The following is a 21,811-nucleotide window of genomic DNA, read 5'->3' as shown; positions in this document are numbered from 1 at the left end:
TCAGAGACTTGTCCCGAAGCCATGCCTGCATTGTTTTGGCTGTGTGCGGAGGGTCGTTGTCCTATTGGAAGGTGAACATTCGCCCCATTCTGAGGTCCCTGAGCGCTCTGGAGCAGGTTTTCATCAAGGATCTCTCTGTACTGTGCTCCGTTCAACTTTCCCTTACTGGTCTCCTCACCCTGCTGTTGAAAAACATCCCCACAGCATGATGCTGCCACAACCATGCTTCACCGTAGGGATGGTGACAGGTTTCCTCCAGATCTGACACTTGGCATTCAGGCCAAAGAGTTCAATCTTGGTTTCATCTGACCAGAGAATCTTGTTTCTCATGGTCTAAGAGTCCTTTAGGTGCTTTTTGGTGGGCTGTCATGTACATTTTACTGAAGAGTGGCTTCCGTCTGGCCACTCTACCATAAAAGGTCTGATTAGTGGAGTGCTGCAGAGATGGTTGTCCTTCTGGAGCCCTGTCAGAATGACCATCGGATTCTTGGTCACCTCCCTGACCAAGGCCCTTCTCCCCCAATTGCTCAGTTTTGCCGGGTGGCCAGCTCTAGGAAGATAGTTCTAGGAAGATTCTTGGTGGTTCCAAACTTCTTCCATTTAAGAATGATGGAGGCCACTGTGTTCTTGGGGACCTTCAATGCTACAGATATTTTTTGGTACCCTTCCCCAGATCTGTGCCTCGACACAATCCTGTCACGGAGCTCTACAGACAATTCCTTTAACCTCATGCCTTGGTTTTTGCTCTGACAACTGTGGGACTTTCCAAATCATGACCAATCAATTGAATTTGTGTGGGAACTCCTTCATGAAGCTGGTTGAGCGAATGCCAAGAGTGTGCAAAGCTGTCGTCAAGGCAACGGGTGGCTACTTTGAAGAATCTAAAATATATTTGGATTGGATTAACACTTTTTTGGTTACTACATATGTGTTATGTCATAGTTTTGATGTCTTCACTATTATTCTACAATGTAGAAAATATATTCTTTTGTGTTTTTTTTTAGCCTTCAATGAGGTAGGTGTGTCCAAACTTGACTGGTACTGTATGTAAATAAGTTATCTTTTTTTTTAAATCAATTTGCAAAAATGTCTAAAAACCTGTTTTCGCTTAGTAAATATGGGGTATTGTGTGTAGATTGATGAGGAACATTTTTATTTAATCAATTTTAGAATAATACTGTAATGTACCAAAATGTGGAAAAAGTCAAGGGGTCTGAATACTTTCCTGAACGCACTGTATATACCAATATGTGTGAGTGTGAGATCCACTAGATGGCAGCAGAGATCTAAACTATAAAGAGATGCAGCACTAATGCTGACATAACTGCTACAGTACCGTCTAAGAGAGAGTCAGGAGAGAAAATTACAAGAGTGTACAGAGAGAGAGACCCATGCTTCTGTTCTACTGGCATCACTAATCTGCAATAAACAGGAAACAGGTGTGGAAGGAAGTGGGCGACTATCAGTCAGAGGGAGGGAGAGAGCGAGATAAAGAGTGATCGAAAGAGGAAAACGGAAGGCAGAGGATGGGGCTGTGTGAACTGTCCTTGCTCCTATGTGTGGAGCTCTTTCTAATTTTTACGATCCCCCTATTCTCCTCTTACCAAAACCCCTCAAGCCCCGAACCCCAGCCCTCCTGTCTCACTCATCTCTCCCCTCATTTCCTCTGTCTGTACCTCTCAACCCCTCCCTCCATGCCACCTCCATTTGATACCACTGTTACAGGAAAGAGCTAGCAGGCATTTCAACTGCCCAGGAAAGGGGGAAGAGGAGAGGGAGTAGGTGAGGGGGAAAGAGGGAGAAGGAAAGGGGGAGAGAGTGGGGGGATAAGGGGAAGATGGGAAACCACTGGAGTTTGAAGGGCATCATTCTGGCTCCATCAATGTCAAACGCTGCTTCTCTTCGATATTATCAAGTGGTTATCCTCTACCCCCGTCTGTCAGTCTGTCTAGCTGTCTGTCAGTCAAAAACCCAATATATTCCCCCTTTTATCTGCGGTTCCATATTTCTTTGTTTTAAGATTGCTTTCACCTTTCGGCTCTTGCTCCCTATACTCTCACTTTTCTGCACCTCTCTCTCTAACAATGACATCAAAATGTGAACTTTGGAGTTTTGAACATTGCCGATTTGGAACGGATTAGAATAGAATAACAAAGAACAGAATAGAATGGAAAGTTGACTCGGCGATGGAACATGGCCTGTGGCTATAATAGTAATATGTGGGCTGTACCGTTCCGTATATCAGGAACATCAGGAAGGACCCCAAAGATGGCACTCTTGACCGATGCAGGGGGAGGAGGGGCCTGCTTGGGGGTGGAGTCACTGACTGAGATTGACAACGTGGTAAGGGTGCTGACCAGCAGGATGCCTAACCCCACCCATAACACCAGCTATAGAAGGAGAGAGAGAAAGATTATATAATAATAAAATATACCATTTAGCAGACGCTTATCCAAAGGTGTGTATACATTTTACATATGGGTGGTCCCAGGAATCAAACACACTATCCTGTTGTTGCAAGCGCCATGGTCTATCAACTGAGCTACAGAAGACCACCAGAGACAGAGAAAGAGAGAGAATGAAAGAGAGAGAGCAAGAGAGGGATGTTGGTCAGTGATGGGGTTAGTAGGGATAGTGTGTGTGTGTGTGTGTGGTACCTGTGCAGTGAGTCCATTCTTCTGTATCTTTCTGTAGATGAGTGCGGGGCAAATGAAGCAGATGAGGGAGCCCATGGTGGCTCCAGTCAGTCCCAGGATGGTCTCCACTACAGACATAAGAACATAGAGAAACATTTAGTTACACACACACAATCCCTTGGTTGGCTAAAGCGACATACTCTAGCTGACAGTGTACCACGTAGGTCTGTGCGTCAGCCAGGCTAACAGTCCTCATCCTCCTCATCCGCTCTCATCTTTCTCTTCACTTCTTCCTGCACCTCCACACCATACATACAGTACAGGGACAGGGCTTAGCCTTCCTGTTCAATCAGAAGTCAGTATCTCCATATCATCTTTCAACCCATCTTGCCCATGGCCCTGTCCCAAATGAAGCACAAACATACACCCCCCTGATCTAATCTAGTACAAGCTTCACTTACAGAACCTGTGTTTCAAGCCAGTACCAGTGCCATCCTCCTCCCGACCCAACCCCTCCCTCCCCTGGGCAGGTCTGTCTGGGCGCTGGGCCCAGGCCCCATCTCTCATCCTGGGAACCCAGGCTATATTGTGTCCCTCAGATTTAGTGTCTGTTCCCCCTGGAGTCCCTCCTCCCCCTTCCTCTCTATTAGCCTGATTAGATACACACACCCCAGCCAAACACAGCAGTGTGTGTGTGTGTGTGTGTGTGTGTGTGTGTGTGTGTGTGTGTGTGTGTGTGTGTGTGTGTGTGTGTGTGTGTGTGTGTGTGTGTGTGTGTGTGTGTGTGTGTGTGTGTGTGTGTGTGTGTGTGTCCCTACCCAAACACAGCCCTAACAAATAGCCTTACCAAACAAGATGAATAAAACATTCAAACTCACCCCAACCTTCACATCTAGATCATTATTACAGCACACAGACAACTAACGGAGACCACTAAAGAACAAATGTGTGCTGTGGGGGTCTATGAGCCAGAGGGGGTGTGTGTGTGGGGAAGGGAGAATAATAGCGCTATCTTCCTGTCTGTTCGTCCAGAGGAGATAAAAGTAGAGGTGTGATTTAAGGAGTGTGTTAAGAGTGTGACAGTCACTGAGTCATAAACTCATATTCAAACACGTCGTAAAAAGCTTGAGTTACAACACACACATAAAACAACACATGCATCATAAAGGCCTGCGGACATACAAACATAAGAACACACGAACAGTCGCGCACACACACACACGTGAACACACACGTGAACACACACGTGAATGCCCGCCTGCACCACACGCACATACAAACACACACCATTGGGGATGAGGATGCCTCCCAGCATGGTTCCGAAGACGATGGCAAGGGTGATCATCTTAAAACGAAGTGGAGGCATGTACCCCCCTGCAGCAAACGTCCCGTCCTTCTGCTGGGGGACAAAAAGACTCATTCTAACAGTATTCTACAGTAAAGCTCTTCTGGTTAGGGAATGATCATTTCTTATTACTGTTTACTGTGTGTGTTAACCTTCATTTGTGTATAGATTCACCTGTTGTTCGAACAGCATGGTGTTGATGGCCTGTCTACAGGGCAGTATCATCATGGGGAAGCCCACAGCCACTGACATCATGAAGCCCACCCGGATCATCTCTGTCACCAGGTTAGAAGGGAAGTTCATCAGAACGTTACCGGCTATGTCGTCCGTGAAACTGACGTAACCAAAGAAGCCCACCTAGAGAGGATGAGAGGAGGAATAGAGGAATGAAGGAGGGAAGAGGGGAAAATCACAGTGATAAATTCAAAAGCCACGCGCACACACACACACACACACCTAAACCATCATGCAGTATAGAACGATGTACTATGCGGTGAAGACATCGAGACAGGAAGTGACATCAGCGTGCACCACTCACCGTGATGTAGAAGGTGGTGACGACATTGAGGGAGGTGGTGAAGATGGTGCTCATGCGTTTGATGGAGGGCTCGTCCAGACTGTCGTAGGTAGGCAACACCTGCCTGTAAACAAACAACCAGCACACAAACTACAGCTGCCACATCAGACAGGACTAGACAGGTCAAATTTCAGGGCAAACTTTGTGCTCTACTAGAAAAAGCTAAAGTTTTAGTACAAACTTTGTAGTCTGGTCTCCTCTCTCTAAAGACACAACAGCCGTCAACATCAACTGGGGATAATTCAATGTTTTGGGGTTTTTAAAGATCATAATCAAATCAAAATCAAATTTGTATATTTGAATCAAAGAATACGATATTGGTCGAGGCAAATTGGTCATGAGAGGGTAAAAAGGTTTATCTGTCGGTTTAGAGCTCTACTCATTATATAGATGGTGAGATTGAACAGCGAGGATCAGCATTGGTATCATATTAGATTAACACACAGGGAGAGAAAAACAGCTCATTTCACAAAAAGGCAGTTGTGGTTTCCGCACAGTGTGTGTGCGACACCGTGTGTGCATGTGCATGTTCGTGCGATGCCATGCACAAGTGTGTGTGTGTGTGTGTGTGTGTGTGTGTGTGAGAATGAGAGTGGGTGAGGCTGTCTGTCAGTCAGGGAGGGGTGCAGTAAAGTGCTGGTTATTATCTCTGAGAAACAAAGAAGCGACAGAACGGGCTGTCTGTCATCAAGCAGCGCTGTAAAAGAACAGGCCAGCAGCACATTAGCAGAGGAATCTACAGGCCTTCTATATAACAGCTAGTGTTCGACGAGGGTTAGAGCATTATAACCTTTCTTGGTCGTCTTTTTTGCACTCACTTTTGTGTGTGTGTGTGTGTGGGAAAGAGGGAGAGAGAAAGAGAGCATACAGTTACCATGTCTCTCTACCGCATTCTCTCACTCTTTCTGGTTTTTATGGGTGTACAGCACTGTCCCACGGTGCTTTTCCTTGACGCCTGTTTAAACTCAGGAACTATTCCAACTTATAGCTGAGCTCAAATAAAACAGCTTACTGGAACGAGACCTCAAACCTGTAGAGTACTGTACATTCAATATACCTCATTCCAATGTTTTTTCATCCTATTTATAGTTTACAACCATCTGTAAAATAGTCCAATGTATGCTTTCTTATTTCGGTTTACACGACTGGAAAACAGCGTACAATAGCTATTTATTTGAAATACTTCTTGAAGTCAAACTGAAACTAACACTCCAGCATGTTTGGGTAGAGAGACAGACATGGTCTTCATATTGCTTATCTAGTTTGTTTGACTCCACAGCAGTATCACAGAGGGACATTTTCATTAGTGTTTGTCTTTTCTATGACTGCACAGTTTCATAACTCTATCGTCTTGGCCTGGTTAATGGTGATATTAAGTCATGTTATAAATGAACGTAAACAGCTTTAATAAAAGGTAATAAAAAGTGTATGTGTTGAAAGCTGTTTAATCAGTGTGTGAATACATTAGATGGCAGCCGTCCATTGGTCTGATTAGCGGTTTGGCTGAAGCAGCATGGAGTCGAGCAGCGCTCCGCTCTCTGTCAGACCACTGGCCAACAGAGGGCACTGCCAAATAACATTCATCACCGCTAGAGTGTGACACACACACACACACACACACACTAGGACAGGCCAGTGCGTGCGTGCGTACACACACACACACACACACGAGTGTATTGTTACCTCAGTGGGATAATTATTCTTGTTCCAGTCTCAGCACCAGTCAGCCTCTCCACCCCCCCCCCCCCAAAAAAAACTCACCCAATAAACCTTACCCAATCACCTCCAAAAAACTCCCTTAAGACACTTCATCCATGCAAACCGTAAGCGTATGTACCAGTCAAACCCAAAATCCAAACACACAACCCAGTCCAACCCCAAACACACCCCTAACCCCCCCACCCACCCAAAACCCTTCCCCTTTCATCCCAGGCACCATGGCAATGACAGAAGAGAGGAGGCAGTGACAGAACATGCAGATGGAGGTGAAGATGGAGGGAGGGATGGATGGATGGGTGGGTGGGTGGATTATGCTGTTGAATTCCATACTGTTACTGTCACTTGTCCACTCAAGCTTAACATTGTCGTCATCTTTGGTCTACCCAGATGCCTTTAGAGAGTTCCTCAATGAACTTGACACCTTGATAAGCTAATTTCCTGAACATGGCTCACAGCTCTTCATACTGGGTGACTTCAACCTCCCGTCTGCCTTAAATAATTTATTTCCACCTCTTTCTTTCCCCTCCTTGCCTCTTTTGACCTCTCTTCCCCAGTCCCCTCCCACTCATAAGGCAGGAAATATGCTTGACATCTTTACTAGAGGCTTTTTACCTACTAATCTCACTGCAACCACCCTCCAGGTCTCTGATCACTAATATGTTTCCTTTTCGGTCTCCATTTCCTCCAACCCTACCCACTCAGCCCCTACCCAGATGGTTGTGTGCCGTTGCCATCTTCTCCCTCCTCTTCAATCCTATCATCTCCCCCTTCTGCTAAATCCTCCCTCCTGCCTCCTGATTCTGCCTCTTCAACTCTACTCTCCATCCTATGACTCGCACAATCCCCTTCCCTCCTGCCCCTTGGCTGAGTGACTCATTGCGAGCTTACAGAACAGGATTGCGGGCATGGAGGAAGCTAAACTACTGGAGACCCTATCATCCTTTCACTCCCTCCTGTCTATCTTCTCTTCCTCTGTATCCACTTTCTATCACTCTAAATTTCAAGCTTCTACCTCTACCCCTAGGAAACTCTTACACCTTCTCCTCCCTCCTTAATCCTCCACCCATCCCCCTCTGTGGACGACTTTGCCAACCACTTTGAAAAGAAGGTTGACGACATACGCTCCTCATTCACTCAGCCTATTGATCCCACTGACCCCACTCACACAGAACTACCCTACACCTTGACCTCCATCTCCCCTCTAATCCTGCAACTGGTGAGGTCCGGCCACCCGACAACCTGCCTGTTTGACCCCATTCCCCCTCCCTTCTCTAGACCTTCTCCGGAGACCTCCTCCCATTCCTCACTTCCCCCATCCCTGACCACTGGCGGGCCGAGCATATCGATGGGGCTGCAGTGGAGCGGGTCGAGAGCTTCAAGTTCCTCAGTATCCACTTTCTAAGGATCTATCATGGTCCAAACACACACCAAAACAAAGACGGGAAGAGGGAACAACAATGCCTCTTTCCTCTCGAGAGGCTGAAAAGGTTTGGCATGGGCTGTCAGATCCTCAAAAAGTTCTACAGCTGCACCATTGAGAGCATCTTACCTGGCTGCATCAACACATGATATGGCAACTGCTTGGCATCGGGCTGCAAGGCGCTAAAGAGCGTAGTGCGTACGGCCCAGTACATCACTGGGGCCGAGCTCCCTGCCATCAAGAACCTCTATACCAGGTGGAGTCAGAGGAAGGGCCAAAAATATTGTCATAGACTCTTCTCTCTGCGACCGCATGGCAAGCGGAACCGATGTACCAAGTCTGGAACCAATAGGACCCTGAACAGCATCTACGCTAAAGAAATAAAACTGGTAAACTGTTAGTTAAATAGTTAACCAAAGAGCTACCCAAACTATCTGAATTGACCCTTTTTGCAAGTCTTTTTTTTTTGGACTCTTCACATACACTGCTGCTACTGTTTAATACCTATCACGTTGCATAGTCACTTTATTCATAGGTTATATGTACATATCTACCTCAATTACCTCGTACCCCTGCACATCGACTTGGTACTTGTACCCCATGTACACTGCATGACCAAAAGTATGTAGACACCTGCTCATCGAACATCTCATTCCAAAATCATGAGCATTAATATGACTTAGTCTCCCCTTTGCTGCTATAACAACCTAAACTCTTCTGGGAAGGCTTTCCACTAGATGTTGGAACATTGCTGCAGGGACTTGTTTGTGCTCAGCCACACGAGCATTAGTGCGGTGAGACACTGATGTTGGGCAATTAGGCCTGGCTCGCAGTCGGTATTCCAAATCATCCTAAAGGTGTTTGATGGGGTTGAGGTCAGAGATATGTGCAGGCCAGTCATGTTGTTCTACACCGATCTTGACAAAGCATTTCTGTATGGCTCTTGCTTTGTGCACAGGGCCATTGTCATGCTGAAACAGGAAAGGGCTTTCCCCAAACTGTTGCTAAAACTGAATCGTCTAGAATGAAATACAGCCCCAGAACATTAATTCTCCTCCACCAAACTTTACAGATGGCACTATGCATTCAGGCAGGTAGCGTTCTCCTGGCATCCGCCAAACCCAGATTCGTCCATCGGACTTGCCAGATGGTGAAGCGCGATTCATCACCCCAGAAAAGGCATTTCCACTGCTCCACAGTCCAATAGCTTTACACCACTCCAGCCGACGCTTGGCATTGCGAATGGTTAACTATATATGCATTGAGCATGCCTGATGCTTTAAGCTCACTGTTTGATGAAATAAGACACAAATGACTCAAGAGGGAGTCAGAGATCAAGATAACAAGAATAAAATCAAACTGAACCTGTCCCGACCATCCTCTTCCCGCTCCTACTGGCTTTCGCCGATTCTGCCGTTACTCTCCTGAAGTTGTCGGTAACATGCTAAACAAGGAGTCGGCAACCTTTCTCATGTGTAATGCCGATTTATCTTACCATTTCTACCGATCTGTGTGCCAGTTATGGTTTTCATAGAACATTTTCGTAGGACACTTTCCTTTCGTTTATAATAACGTATTCGTATCTTAAAATCATTGTCATGTGGTTAAACAAAATTCTATCCAAATCTAAATGAAAATGATAAACTATGTAAAAATAGCCTAAAGCCAACAAATAAAAACATTGCAGCCTGCAGGTAGAAAATATCCTGATAAAAATAAATATCCGATAAATTGCAATGGCTACACATGGCCTGTCTGCAATAACCTTGAAACATTGGATCAACTATTAACTTGGGTCTGGCCTGAAGTTCATTGTACATTGAACATTGTATACAATTCTGGGCCCTCCAGAGTGTAAAACTTCTGTTTACTTGCTGTTTGAGGTGAAGAAAACATTATTTTGAGAAGCTCCACAGCTCATTAGTGGTGGTGCATTAAGCCAATCAGAAATACTACCACATCCCCAAATGGGCCCATTTTATATGCCTACATTTGCGAGCAGGCCAGGTAGCCTATAGGCCTTATTCTATGCGTAATCAGGTGCGCATCAACAGTGAAGAGGCAACTCCGGAATGCTGGCCTTCTAGGCAGATCTCTGAACAGTGTGTGTTATTTTGCCCATCTTAATCTTTTATTGGCCAGTCAGATTTGGCTTCTTCTTTGCAACTCTGCCTAGAAGGCCAGCATCCGAGAGTCGCCTCTTCACTGTTCACGTTGAGACTGGTGTTTTGCGGGTATTATTTAATGAAGCTGCCAGTTGAGAACTTGTGAGGCGTCTGTTTCTCAAACTAGACACTAATGTACTTGTCCTCTTGCTCAGTTGTGCACTGGGGCCTCCCACTCAATTTTCTATTCTGGTTCAGCCAGTTTGCGCTGTTCTGTGAAGGGAGTAGTACACGAGATATACGAGATCTTCAGTTTCTTGGCAATTTCTAGATGGAATAGCATTCATTTCTCAGAACAAGAATAGACTGATGAGTTTCAGAAGATAGGTCTTTGTTTCTAGCCATTTTGAGCCTGTAATCGAACCCACAAATGCTGATGCTAAAGATACTCAACTAGTCTAAGGCCAGTTTTATTGCTTCTTTAATCAGACCAACAGTTTTCAGCTGTGCTAACAATTGCAAAAGGGTTTTCTAATGATCAATTAGCCTGCTAAAATTATAAACTTAGATTAGCTAACAACGTGCCATTGGAACACAGGAGTGATGGTTGCTGATAATGGGCCTCTGTACGCCTATGTAGATATTACATTAAAAATATATATTACCTGCTGTCTCCAACTACAATAATCATTTACAACATTAACAATGTCTACACTGTATTTCTGATCAATTTGATGTTATTTTAATGGTCAAAAATGTGATTTTCTTTCAAAAACAATGACATTTCTATGTGACCCCAAACTTTTGAACGGTAGGGTATATATTTGCCTCTGCTTGACTAAAGAATATCTTGGGTCTACCAACAGCCGATCGACCAAACAATCGACTAGTCGAATAATTGGGGTCAATCCTACTTTATTGCAAAGTTATTGTTATTCATTGTGTATTTATTATTACTTTTCTATTGTCTCAATTTTCTTTCTCTCTGCATTGTTGGGAAGGGCCTGTAAGGATTTAACTATTAGTCTACACCTGTTGTTATACAAAACATGTGACAAATAACATTTTATTTGGCTTGTTCCCTCTTGACTTCAAAATGTTTGTTCCCCTCCTGAAGAAACCAACACTCAACCCCTCTGCCGTCAAAAACGACCTACCGGTATCCCTTGTTTCTTTTCATTCCAAAACACTTGAGCGTGCCGTCTCTGACCAACACTCTCACCAGCTATCTCAGAACGATCTTCTTGACCCTAACCAGTCAGGCTTCAAAACGGGTCATTCAACTGAGACTGCTCTCCTGTGTCACAGAGACTCTCCGCACTGCCAAAGCTAACTCTCTCCCTGTTCTCATCCTCCTAGATCTACCCTGCTGCCTTTCGACACTGTCAGGACTGGGCGTCTCAGGTTCTGCACTCTTGGATTGCATCCTACCTGACACGCCACTCCTATCACGTGACGAGGATCTTTGTCTGCACCACGGTCTCTCACAGGGCTCGGCTCTAGGCCGTCTCTTCTCTCTATATACCAAGTCACTCGGCTCTGTCATATCCTCACACGGTCCCTCCTATCATTTGTATGCAGATGACACTCAACTACTTTTCAACTTCCCCCCCTACTGAAACACAGGTAGCGAAACGCAGGTATCTCAGCTGGGATGTTGGCCCACCACCTCAAGCTCAAAAAGAAGGAGCTGCTCTTCCTCCCAGGGAAGGCCGGCTCGTTCAAAGACCTCTCCATCACGGTTGACAACTCCACGTGTCCCCTTCCCAGACCTCACACAAGAAGTGGCGCAGGTCCTTATCCAGACACTTGTCATCTCCTGTCTGGACTACTGTAACACGCTGTTGGCTGCGTTATCCGCTTGTGCCATCAAACCCCTGCAACCACTGCAGCCCACTTGGTGTTCAACCTTCCGAAGTTGTCCCGTGTCACCACGCTCCTCTGCACACTCCACTGGCTTCCAGTCAAAGCTCGCATCCACTACAAGACCATCGTACTTGCCTATGGAGCAGCTACCTTCAGGCTAGGCTCAAACCCCAACCCGAATATTCTGTTTTGCCACCTCTGGTCTCTTAGCCCTCCCACCCCTACAGTAGAGTAGCTCTTCTCTGTCCTGCCCCCCCCCCCATCTTCCAAAAACAATCTGAAACACTACCTCTTCAAAGAGTATCTTAAATAATCCCACAGCACCCTGCCTCGCACCACCCCTACCCCCCAAAATAATACAACAATTTATTGCCTTTCGGTTGTCCTATTTTAAGATGAATGCACAAACTGTAAGTCAGAGCGTCTCCTAAATGACTCAAATGTCAAATGTAGAGGAAGAAAATGCTCTCTTGGTCCATCTTTCGCTAGTTACATTATAGATCCTACTCTTTACTCCTCAAGATCTCCAATCAACATCTCGTCTCCAGGCTTCAACAGCCGGTATGCAAGCAGTGCTGTTGTGATAATAACATATTTTCCCAGGGCTAGAATGCCGTTCCTGGCAACCCATTATAAAACCCACACCGAAACAACATAATGCACTTTTGTTAGACAGATACAACTACAGCAGGCGACTGCGTCTAGAAGTAGAAGTACCTGGCAATAGAACAGGGAATGAAGTAGCCGATTGGTTAAGTGTGAAGCCGTGAAAGTGAAACAGCAAACTCCCAACAAAAATCCCCCACCCTAACTCTGTCTCTGTCACCTTGCAGACTAACCCTATAGCCTTTGTGTTGTCTGTATGAATGCAGGTAGTCATGCTCCATTCAGTACATTTATCAGTGTTCTACATGCAACAATAGCACATTTACAACATATTAGGAGCAGCATGAAAGAAAGACCACATGACTATCATGTCCATTCTACCCATTCTATTTCTGTCTATAGACTCTACATCCTGGTCATGTTCAATAGGCATGAAACAGGAAACTTTTGAAAACGTAATGGACAAGTTTAGGTATGTATTTTTTAATAAAGTGTCTCGGACTTCTTTTTGTGCCTAATGAACACAACCCATATCCTATCAAACTTTCAGGGACTGCGCAGGAGGGGCGGGAAGGGACTGGGAGGTACTTACGACTGACAGGCGAAGGCCATGCCACAGATAGGGAGGCAGCGAAAGACACCATCCCAGCGCACCAAACTGACCCGCCCCAGCCAAAAGCCACTGAGTAGCCCGTGTTTGAATGAGGACAGCACCATCTGAGGGAGGGAGGGGGGAGAGCAGGGGGGAATTATGGCTTGAACCAAAAGAAGAACAGGAGGATTGAAGAGGAGGAGAAAAGCCCATTCTGAAGGCCTGTCTGATCATGAGTGAAAGAATGAAGAAGGGAGGAACCGGAGAAAATGAATTTGAACACAACATTTAAAAAAACGAGACAGAATATGCCATGTTGATAAAAAAAGTCTCCTCCTGCCCAAATAAGGCTGTGACAATATCATCCTCTCGAACCTGTTAGACATTTACACATGCCCAATGCCCAACTTGTAGGGCTGCACATTTAATCGAATGGTAATCTAAATTGTGATATTGACATGCACAATATCCATATGACAAGAGGCTGCGTTATTTTGAAACAGTCATCTGTAAGGCCCGTATTTTTACTTTGGACTTATTGCTTAAATTGACAGAGTTCTCTCCGCCCCGTCACTCAGCCAGACAGTTTCTCGTGCTTGAGATTCACTATGCATGCATCGCCCAAACAGCATGCAGTCAACAGATTTTTCCCAAACAAGAACACAACTTTCCACCTTACTTCTTAATATAAATCCACATATTTTCTATATTATACTATTTGTTAGTGTAACTTGCTCTTAGTTGTCCTTAGGAAACTGCAAATATGCCTAAAGGTTTCCTGTTAGCTCCTAATGCTAATCCACTTGTTCTTAATGAGAGACAGCTTGTTCTTAATCAGAGAGGAAAAGGTGAAGAACATTCTAAAATCTTTGTATGAATGTACCTATCCATTTAAATCTAATTAGGTTCCCATGGGAAAGACTGACCAACACTTTGGTTCCTGCTCTGTTACAACCATCTCCTCCCTTACTTTTAATTTGTTGTCATGCGAAACAGAACTGATTTCCAAGTGCCAACTGTATTCCAACCATAAAATTAAAATCATTATTCAAATTCTATGATTCCAACAGTTTAACCAAGTGTTTTGATCAATAATCGCCTGTAAAATAGCAATATTTGGTACAAAAATAGCAATTTGATTTTTACTAATTTTGTGCAGCCCAACCAACTAAAATGCAGAATTTAAAGACTGATCAAGAAAATAAATAAATATTTCTGAGGGGCAGATGTTTTGATCGGTACGGCATTTACTGTCTGTAGTTGATTCCCATATCCAGCTCCAGAGGACCAGAGAAAGAGAGCTCCATGAGCATCCTCCACATCAGAGGATGGCAGTTTGGGGGGACAAGGGTTGAGCATTCAATAATTGTGCACCCCCTTTCCTCCAAACCATAGACACACAAACAACCTAAAGACAAACAAAAATGAATTTGAAGAGGGGAGAGGAAATGGAAATGCGAGGATTGGATTGGAGATTGAGAGGGAGGATGCTATTACTTTTAGGAGGTGGTAGGTGGGTTGGGGATTGAATTTTGTCCCCTTTAGCGTCGGAGTTGATACCTTCTCCCAGGTCGGAGTTCAAGGATTGTTTCGTTTCCATGGTTACTTACGGGTGACAGCAGAAGGTGGTGGCGATAATGGGCAGGCACTGTATGACGCCCCTGACCCGCCACAGGTGTACACGCTCGAACCAGGAGCCTGAGATCAGGCCGTAACGCAGAGAAGACATGACTATCTACAGCAGCCAGCCAGACAGCAGTCAGCAGCAACACAGGAGAGGAGAGAAACAGTCACAAGGGAGAGGAAGGTAGAGAGAATCGTAAAGGAGGTGTCAGAAAGGAAGGGGGGGGGGGTCAGGAACGGCAGTGATAGAGAAAGAAGTAGGAGAGGAAGGGAGATACATCAGTTAGAGGGTTAGTGGTCTGGACCAAGGTGGGTGGAGGTCAGGGCCAGGACTGGTTCTAATCCCAGACACACAGTGGTGTTCAGTAGAGATGTCATGGTTTTACTACAGGAGGTTGGGGCAGAGCACAGGATAGCACAAAGAGGCTACACTATACTACAGTAGCAGTACTAAAGGCTAACTGTGTAAGCAGTGCAAATACTACAGAAACTCACAGAGCCATCGACAATAACATCAATATCAATACATTTTCGCAATAGGGTCAAAGAAAAGGCAAGGGAGTCACAGTGTCAACAGTCATTATTCTATCAGTGTGAAACAGGAATTAGAAACACATATCATCATGATAGAAGAGACATAATTCTTTGTAAAAACCTATCGAGTAAAATGTATATTAGCAAAACTCTTAACATTTACCCATCTGAGTATGGCCCTCTTACACCTGCTGCAGGCAGCCCTGTACCCCTTCCCCTACCCGTGTGGTTTTGGTCTCACCGTGAACATGAAGAACGTGTAAAACATGAGGGCCATGGCAGAGAAGGACTGGATGGATGACATCAGGTTCCTCTGCAGACTGAGAGGCAGCACGATGAACAGAGACACCGTGATCAGCAGCAGCACACGGAAACCAAACGACACCTGCGGAGGGCGAGAAAGACACAATCTCTAACCAATCATACCACGCTAAAAACAATCAGTTAGAACAAATCAGCAACAGTACAAGGAAACCAAGTGTTGTGCAAAAAGTACCTTTTGAGTTGTCGAGACAACACGACACATTCATTCAATCATTTGAAGAAGAACAATCCCCTGTTTTATGAAGATTGAGCCATAGCCAGCCACCTACAGTGCATTCTGAAAGTATTCAGACCCCTTGACTTTTTCCACATTTTGTTACATTACAGCCTGATTCTAAAATGGATCAAATTGTTTCCCCCCCTCCCCTCATCAATCTACACACAATACCCCATATCGACAAAGCAAAAACAGGTTTTTAGAAATGTTACCAAACGTATTTAAAAAAATACAAAATTTAAATATCATATTTACACAAGTATTCAGACCCTTTACGCAGTACTTTGTTGAAGCATCTTTGGCAGCGATTACAGCCTCTAGTCTTCTTGGGAATGACGCTACAGGCTTGGCACAACTATTTAAGAAGTTTCTCCCATTCTTCTCTGCAGATCCTCTCAAGCTGACAGGTTGGATGGGGAGTGTTGCTACAAAGCTATTTTCATGTCTCTCCAGAGATGTTCGATCAGGTTCAAGTCCGGGTTCTGGCTGGGCCACTCAAGGACATTCAGATACTTGTCCGAAAGGCCACTCCTGCGTTGGCTTGGCTGTGTGCTTAGGGTCGTTGTCCTGTTGGAAGGTGAACCTTCACCCCAGCCTGAGGTCCTGAGTACTCTGGAGCAGGTTTTCATCAAGGATCTCTCCATACTTTACTCCGTTAATCTTTCTCTTGATCCTGACTAGTCTTCCAGTCCCTGCCGCTGAAAAACATCGACAGCATGATGCTGCCACCACCATGCTTCACTGTAGGGATGGAGCCAGGTTTCCTCCAGACATGATGCTTAGCATTCAGGCCAAATAGTTTGATCTAGGTTTCATCAGACCAGAGAATCTTGTTACTCATGTTCTGAGAGTCCTTTAGGTGCCTTTTGGCAAACTCCAAGCAGGCTGTCATGTGCCTTTTACTGAGGAGTGGCTACTGTCTGGCCACTCTACCATAAAGGCCTGATTGGTGGAGTGCTGCAGAGATGGTTGTCCTTCTGGAAGGTTCTCCCTTCTCCACAGAGGAACTCTATCAGGCTTAGTTTATGCGCTGACGTGCACTGTCAACTATATAGACAGGTGTGTGCTTTCCAAATCATATCCAATAAACATAATTTATTCCAATCATGTTGTAGAAACATCTCAAGGTTGATCAATGGAAAAAGGATGCACCTGATCTCAATTTTGAGTCTCATAGCAAATGGTCTGAAAACTTATGTAAATAAGCTATATTTTTTAAATATATATATATATATATAAGCAATAATGTCTAAAAACCTGTTTTCACTTTGTCATTATGGGGTATTGTGCAAAAAATGATGAGGAAAACAATATTGAATCAATTTTAGAATAAGACTAATGTAACAAAATGTGGAAAAAGTCAAGGGATCTGAATACTTTCCGAATGCACTGTACATTAAGCAGGCATTGATTGCTAATGCGTTTTCAAGTGTAACACCCTACGAAACCACAACCCGCAGACACACAGAAATCACTGAGGCTGTCACCCATCTATCATATAGCCAACGACATGACTCATGTCTACACTTACGTTTACATGCAAACTAGTAATTCTATATTAAACTGATTATGGCACTAGGCCGAGTATGGCATTAGACACGTAAACACCTTACTCTGCTTATCTTAATCTGCCTAAATCATACTCAAAGTAAGTGTACACCAATTAAAAGCACAAGCTCCCTTCTTCTTTTGTGCATGTGACACATGAACATTAAAACCAAGAATGAGGTGAGTTCGGTAAACTGAATGCATTAATCTTAGAAATGGTTTTTAAATAGAAACTTTATATGTCCCGAACTCAGAATCAAATAGGCTACCCTGACTTCAGATGTATCCATGTAAACAGAATCATTAGGGAAATCAGTATTCTTGCAAATAATGTAAAATGTTTAAATCTGATTATTCACAATAATCATAGTGTGCATGTAACTGTAGACGGCTTCAAGAAGATTAAAAAATTCAAAGCTGGACAGGAGATAAAAGACTGCATTTCTCCCAAGTCGCCATGCCAACACTATATAACAAAATGGAGAAGTTGACGCAGAGTTCACTACATTCCTTTGAAACTACACTTGATGAGTAGTTTCAACTGAAAGGTCGGTGCTTGCAAACATCATAGGTCATCGCGTTGTTGACTGGACCAAACGCGGTAAAGGCCATCGCGTTGTTGACTGGACCAAACGCGGTAAAGGCCATCACTTTGTTGACTGGACCAAACGCGGTAAAGGCCATCACGTTATTGACTGGACCAAACGCGGTAAAGGCCATCGCGTTGTTGACTGGACCAAACGCGGTAAAGGCCATCACTTTGTTGACTGGACCAAACGCGGTAAAGGACATCGCGTTGTTGACTGGACCAAACGCGGTAAAGGCCATCGCGTTGTTGACTGGACCAAACGCGGTAAAGGCCATCACTTTGTTGACTGGACCAAACGCGGTAAAGGCCATCGCGTTGTTGACTGGACTAAACACGGTAAAGGCCATTGCGTTGTTGACTGGACCAAACGCGGTAAAGGCCATCACTTTGTTGACTGGACCAAACGCGGTAAAGGCCATCGCGTTGTTGACTGGACTAAACACGGTAAAGGCCATCACTTTGTTGACTGGACCAAACGCGGTAAAGGCCATCACTTTGTTGACTGGACTAAACGCGGTAAAGGCCATTGCGTTGTTGACTGGACCAAACGCGGTAAAGGCCATCACTTTGTTGACTGGACCAAACGCGGTAAAGGCCATCGCGTTGTTGACTGGACCAAACGCGGTAAAGGCCATCGCGTTGTTGACTGGACCAAACGCGGTAAAGGCCATCGCGTTGTTGACTGGACCAAACGCGGTAAAGGCCATCGCGTTGTTGACTGGACCAAACGCGGTAAAGGCCATCGCGTTGTTGACTGGACCAAACGCGGTAAAGGCCATCGCGTTGTTGACTGGACCAAACTCCAATGTTTTGATCACAGGCTGCACCTTGCAATAAGTAGGCTACGTGTTAGATGTTTTTCAAGCAATTTGCCTTCATTTAAATTATAACAATGATTGGGCCTACTTATACATAATTACACAATCATAAGCTTTATATTCCATTGGTTAATATGTGGGCGCAATAATCCTATCTGCTATCATATGTATAACATATGTTTCATTTGTTTTTTATTCAGTTAGCACAGTATGTATTCATTCATATGATCTCATTTTAGAAGAGATGTCCTCTACCCAGACACTTGTATTAACCATGGCTGATGGAATTACCAAGCTTTTAAAAATCTCAATTCATAATCGCAATATCTGGCCCAAAACATGTGCACTTGGGTATTTTGTCGAAATCATGCAGCCCTATTGTATTCTCTGATTGCTTCTGTAATTCAAAACTCTTGACTCCTACCGGTAGGCCCAACAATTGGGCGAAGAAATTAGAGCCCAGGTCAGCGATGACGACATAGAAGGCAATACAGGTCCCCAACATCAGACCTATCATACTGTAGAGGAAGAGCGGGAGAGACCAAGAGAAAGTGGGAGGAAGAGGGAGAGAAATTCAGATATTAGCATTTGATCAAGGCTCTAAAGACACAAGACATGCATCAAAACAGTATTGGCTCTCAAAGGAAAGGACACATACCTGGTCTCCACCAGTGTTTTGCCTGGTTTGCCGTAGGCATGGAAAGCTAGGCCAGCATAGGTCCTGCGTTTGGTGCTGTTAGCCGTGTGGACCAGAAACATACACGACTGGTGGGTCATCCACGAACAGAAGAACAGCAACAAAGTCCCCAGCACTATCCCACACTAGAGCGAGAGAAGCAGAGACAGAGAGGGTTATGTCAAAACTGCAAATATGGCAACTCTGTCATACACATTTCAGTTTGACAGGGGCATGATGGGGGCCTAAAACTGCAATTCGGTACAAAGATGTCAAGATCAGCATAAAGCATGAGGTGCACAGCCTGTATAATGCACCTGTTAAGGCGCGTGGAAAGGTAAACACGGAACAAATGTTCACTCATTACCTGCCGTCACACTAGTAGCTTATCGTGAGTTCAAAGTCGCTACACACGATAAGATAAACTACATCTGCAATGGAATAATCGTGTGACCGGTGTAAGATAGCGGAAACCGTACCTGTTTGAAACAGAACGGCATGGTCAGAACGCTCACTCCAACGATGCTGTTGACCACGTTCATGATCAAACCCCAGTTTGAAGCCGCCGCCGTCATTTTGAATGTTTAGGTTTTCTTCACCACACAAAAAACGTTCAATACTACGTAGAGAAATGACCACTGTAAAGTTGCGGCCGTTATTTGGTCCAAGTAACGATGATGACAGTAGTTGAATCCGTCCGATTCTGCTTTGCTTTTTCCAAAGCGTATCCTTTTCAAGAGCTATGTGACGTGGCGCTAGTAGGATAGCTAGAGAAACCAAAACATTCCGAACAGGCAAACTAGATCATTCAGCTAAAATACATGTAGTTATATTTCATTGCACGAAATAAAATACATTTATCTGCATCGTGCATGTACGTTCAAAATGAAAAATTGACAGCTGAAAGGAAATCGAGCTTTTGTTGTTGCAAAAACTTTGTTCAACACACACCTAACCTTAACAGTTTTCGATTCCCTTGATGTTGAAGCTTATGTTATCATCGGTGACTCGTCCACTTGGTTAAAATAGACCGTTATCAATTTATATCCATCACATAACGCTATAAAGTTTTATTTTCATATTTACCATGAGATAAACAACTACAAAAGGAAATAACTATTTCCTGAACGTGTACACAGGAAGTATGAATCTGGCTCTTACTCTTCTTCGTCTTTAAGGTTTTATGACAGACTACACCTATTGGTGTATTGCCGCCACCTACTGTATGGATTCTGAACGATAAATAATACATATCCATTGCGGGAAAATACCAACGTCATATACAATACAAACAAAATAAATCCCCACCCCACTCCAGGTCCCTGTGTGGAAGGAACATTCATCGACAGGATTCCTTGTAATGCCTCTGCTGTACAATCGCGGAGTCCCGCACTCACAACGATGCCTATTTTCTCTAATTTGTTCTTTGTTAGAGCTGTGCAATTTATTACCAATGCATCTGGCTCATATTATACCCAGAGATGCTTTTGAGGGCATGGGAAAGTTCTTTGAAATCGTATTAACGCCCAATGTGTAAATGGTCCATACGTCGCACGATGCATTCTGGGCTATTTTGGGACCAGGCGAGTTCTCCTTCAAGGAGGCAATGGGAGTCAATTTGGCGCTTGCTTAGAAACCCAACATTAGCATGAAATTCGGGAACAAGGAGTACAACATTACAAATATTTTCCGAGATGTGAGATAACTATCCTATTTTCTGTAATATCGTATAGCTTTGGAATCGTGACATTACGTACTTTCGTGGAAAACAGTGAAGTTTCTCGACTCCTGACTTTCGAGAAGGGATTGCGTGACGCAGCATGACTATAGTCTGCTGGGTGGGTGTTAATACTGTTTTATTCATTGCAGTTGGGATTCCTATCTCTTTTGTCGTTGAATCGTGACAAGACTGTTCATGATGCGCTTGGGCGTTCTCTAGCGGCCAGGCGTGTTACAGCATTTCGGAAAAATAGCGTCCCAAGATCCAACCAATGAACTGTGTTTGCGCAGCCGCGAACATATGAAAAACCTCCAGGCAGAGAATAGACAATCTTATTTTATGGTGTTTATTATGCATGTGATTAATTGTACTGCACACACAAACAAAAAGTCCAACAAACTGGCCTTAATAGTATCTGCGGCTGAGAGGTTTTTGGGTTTCCAAGGACTTCACTGCCAAAACATTGCAAAGATTACTGTCCAAAGATCTAGCGCCAATTCAATTTTTTTAAACTGCATTGTTGGTTAAGGGCTTGTAAGTAAGCATTTCACTGTAAGGTGTTGTATTCGGCGCATGTGACAAAGACAATTTGATTTGAAGATGCTCTTCCTTCTCAGGCACCAGAGCCTGTAGGGATGGGTGTTGGCAGTTGAATCTGAATAAAGGAGTACATTGAGTTTAGTTTATTTAGTTTACTTTTATGTTAATTATTTTTTGCTGATATACAGCCAAAACAGTAGGCGGAGGCATGCACCTATAGCATTTGTTTGCAGACCACAGTAATATCAAAGAAGAAGAACCCATACAGTAGGAGGCAGCAATACACCAATAGATGTAGTATGACATAAAACTTCAAAGAAGAATAGATGTTCTTTGCTTCAGATTCTTTGCTTCAG

General features: G+C 44.3%; 1 protein-coding gene across 4 annotated transcripts in view; it reads right to left on the bottom strand.

Moving 5' to 3' along the window:
• Window positions 1-20,362, bottom strand: part of LOC124040208 (putative sodium-coupled neutral amino acid transporter 10) — a 31,576-nt gene extending 11,214 nt beyond the window's left edge. For 2 of the 4 annotated variants that reach the window (XM_046357160.1, XM_046357159.1), the window contains exons 1-10: window positions 19,675-20,361; window positions 19,178-19,341; window positions 18,944-19,037; window positions 15,265-15,408; window positions 12,867-12,991; window positions 4,520-4,622; window positions 4,156-4,338; window positions 3,924-4,035; window positions 2,658-2,764; window positions 2,231-2,390 (exon numbers count right to left, since the gene is read on the bottom strand). In XM_046357160.1, coding sequence (XP_046213116.1) covers window positions 2,231-2,390; window positions 2,658-2,764; window positions 3,924-4,035; window positions 4,156-4,338; window positions 4,520-4,622; window positions 12,867-12,991; window positions 15,265-15,408; window positions 18,944-19,037; window positions 19,178-19,341; window positions 19,675-19,770 — 1,288 coding nt within the window. In that variant the 5' untranslated portion in view covers window positions 19,771-20,361. Of the gene's footprint in view, window positions 1-2,230; window positions 2,391-2,657; window positions 2,765-3,923; window positions 4,036-4,155; window positions 4,339-4,519; window positions 4,623-12,866; window positions 12,992-14,476; window positions 14,602-15,264; window positions 15,409-18,943; window positions 19,038-19,177; window positions 19,342-19,674 lie in introns of all 4 variants that reach the window. The other 2 variants (XM_046357158.1, XM_046357157.1) reach the window with 2 other exon arrangements.
• Between the last annotated feature and the right edge of the window lie 1,449 nt (window positions 20,363-21,811).

The sequence above is a fragment of the Oncorhynchus gorbuscha genome, linkage group LG07 (genome assembly GCF_021184085.1).
Source record: "Oncorhynchus gorbuscha isolate QuinsamMale2020 ecotype Even-year linkage group LG07, OgorEven_v1.0, whole genome shotgun sequence".
In the NCBI taxonomy this organism is placed as follows: domain Eukaryota; kingdom Metazoa; phylum Chordata; class Actinopteri; order Salmoniformes; family Salmonidae; genus Oncorhynchus; species Oncorhynchus gorbuscha.
This window is presented reverse-complemented; position numbering and strand designations above follow the sequence as displayed.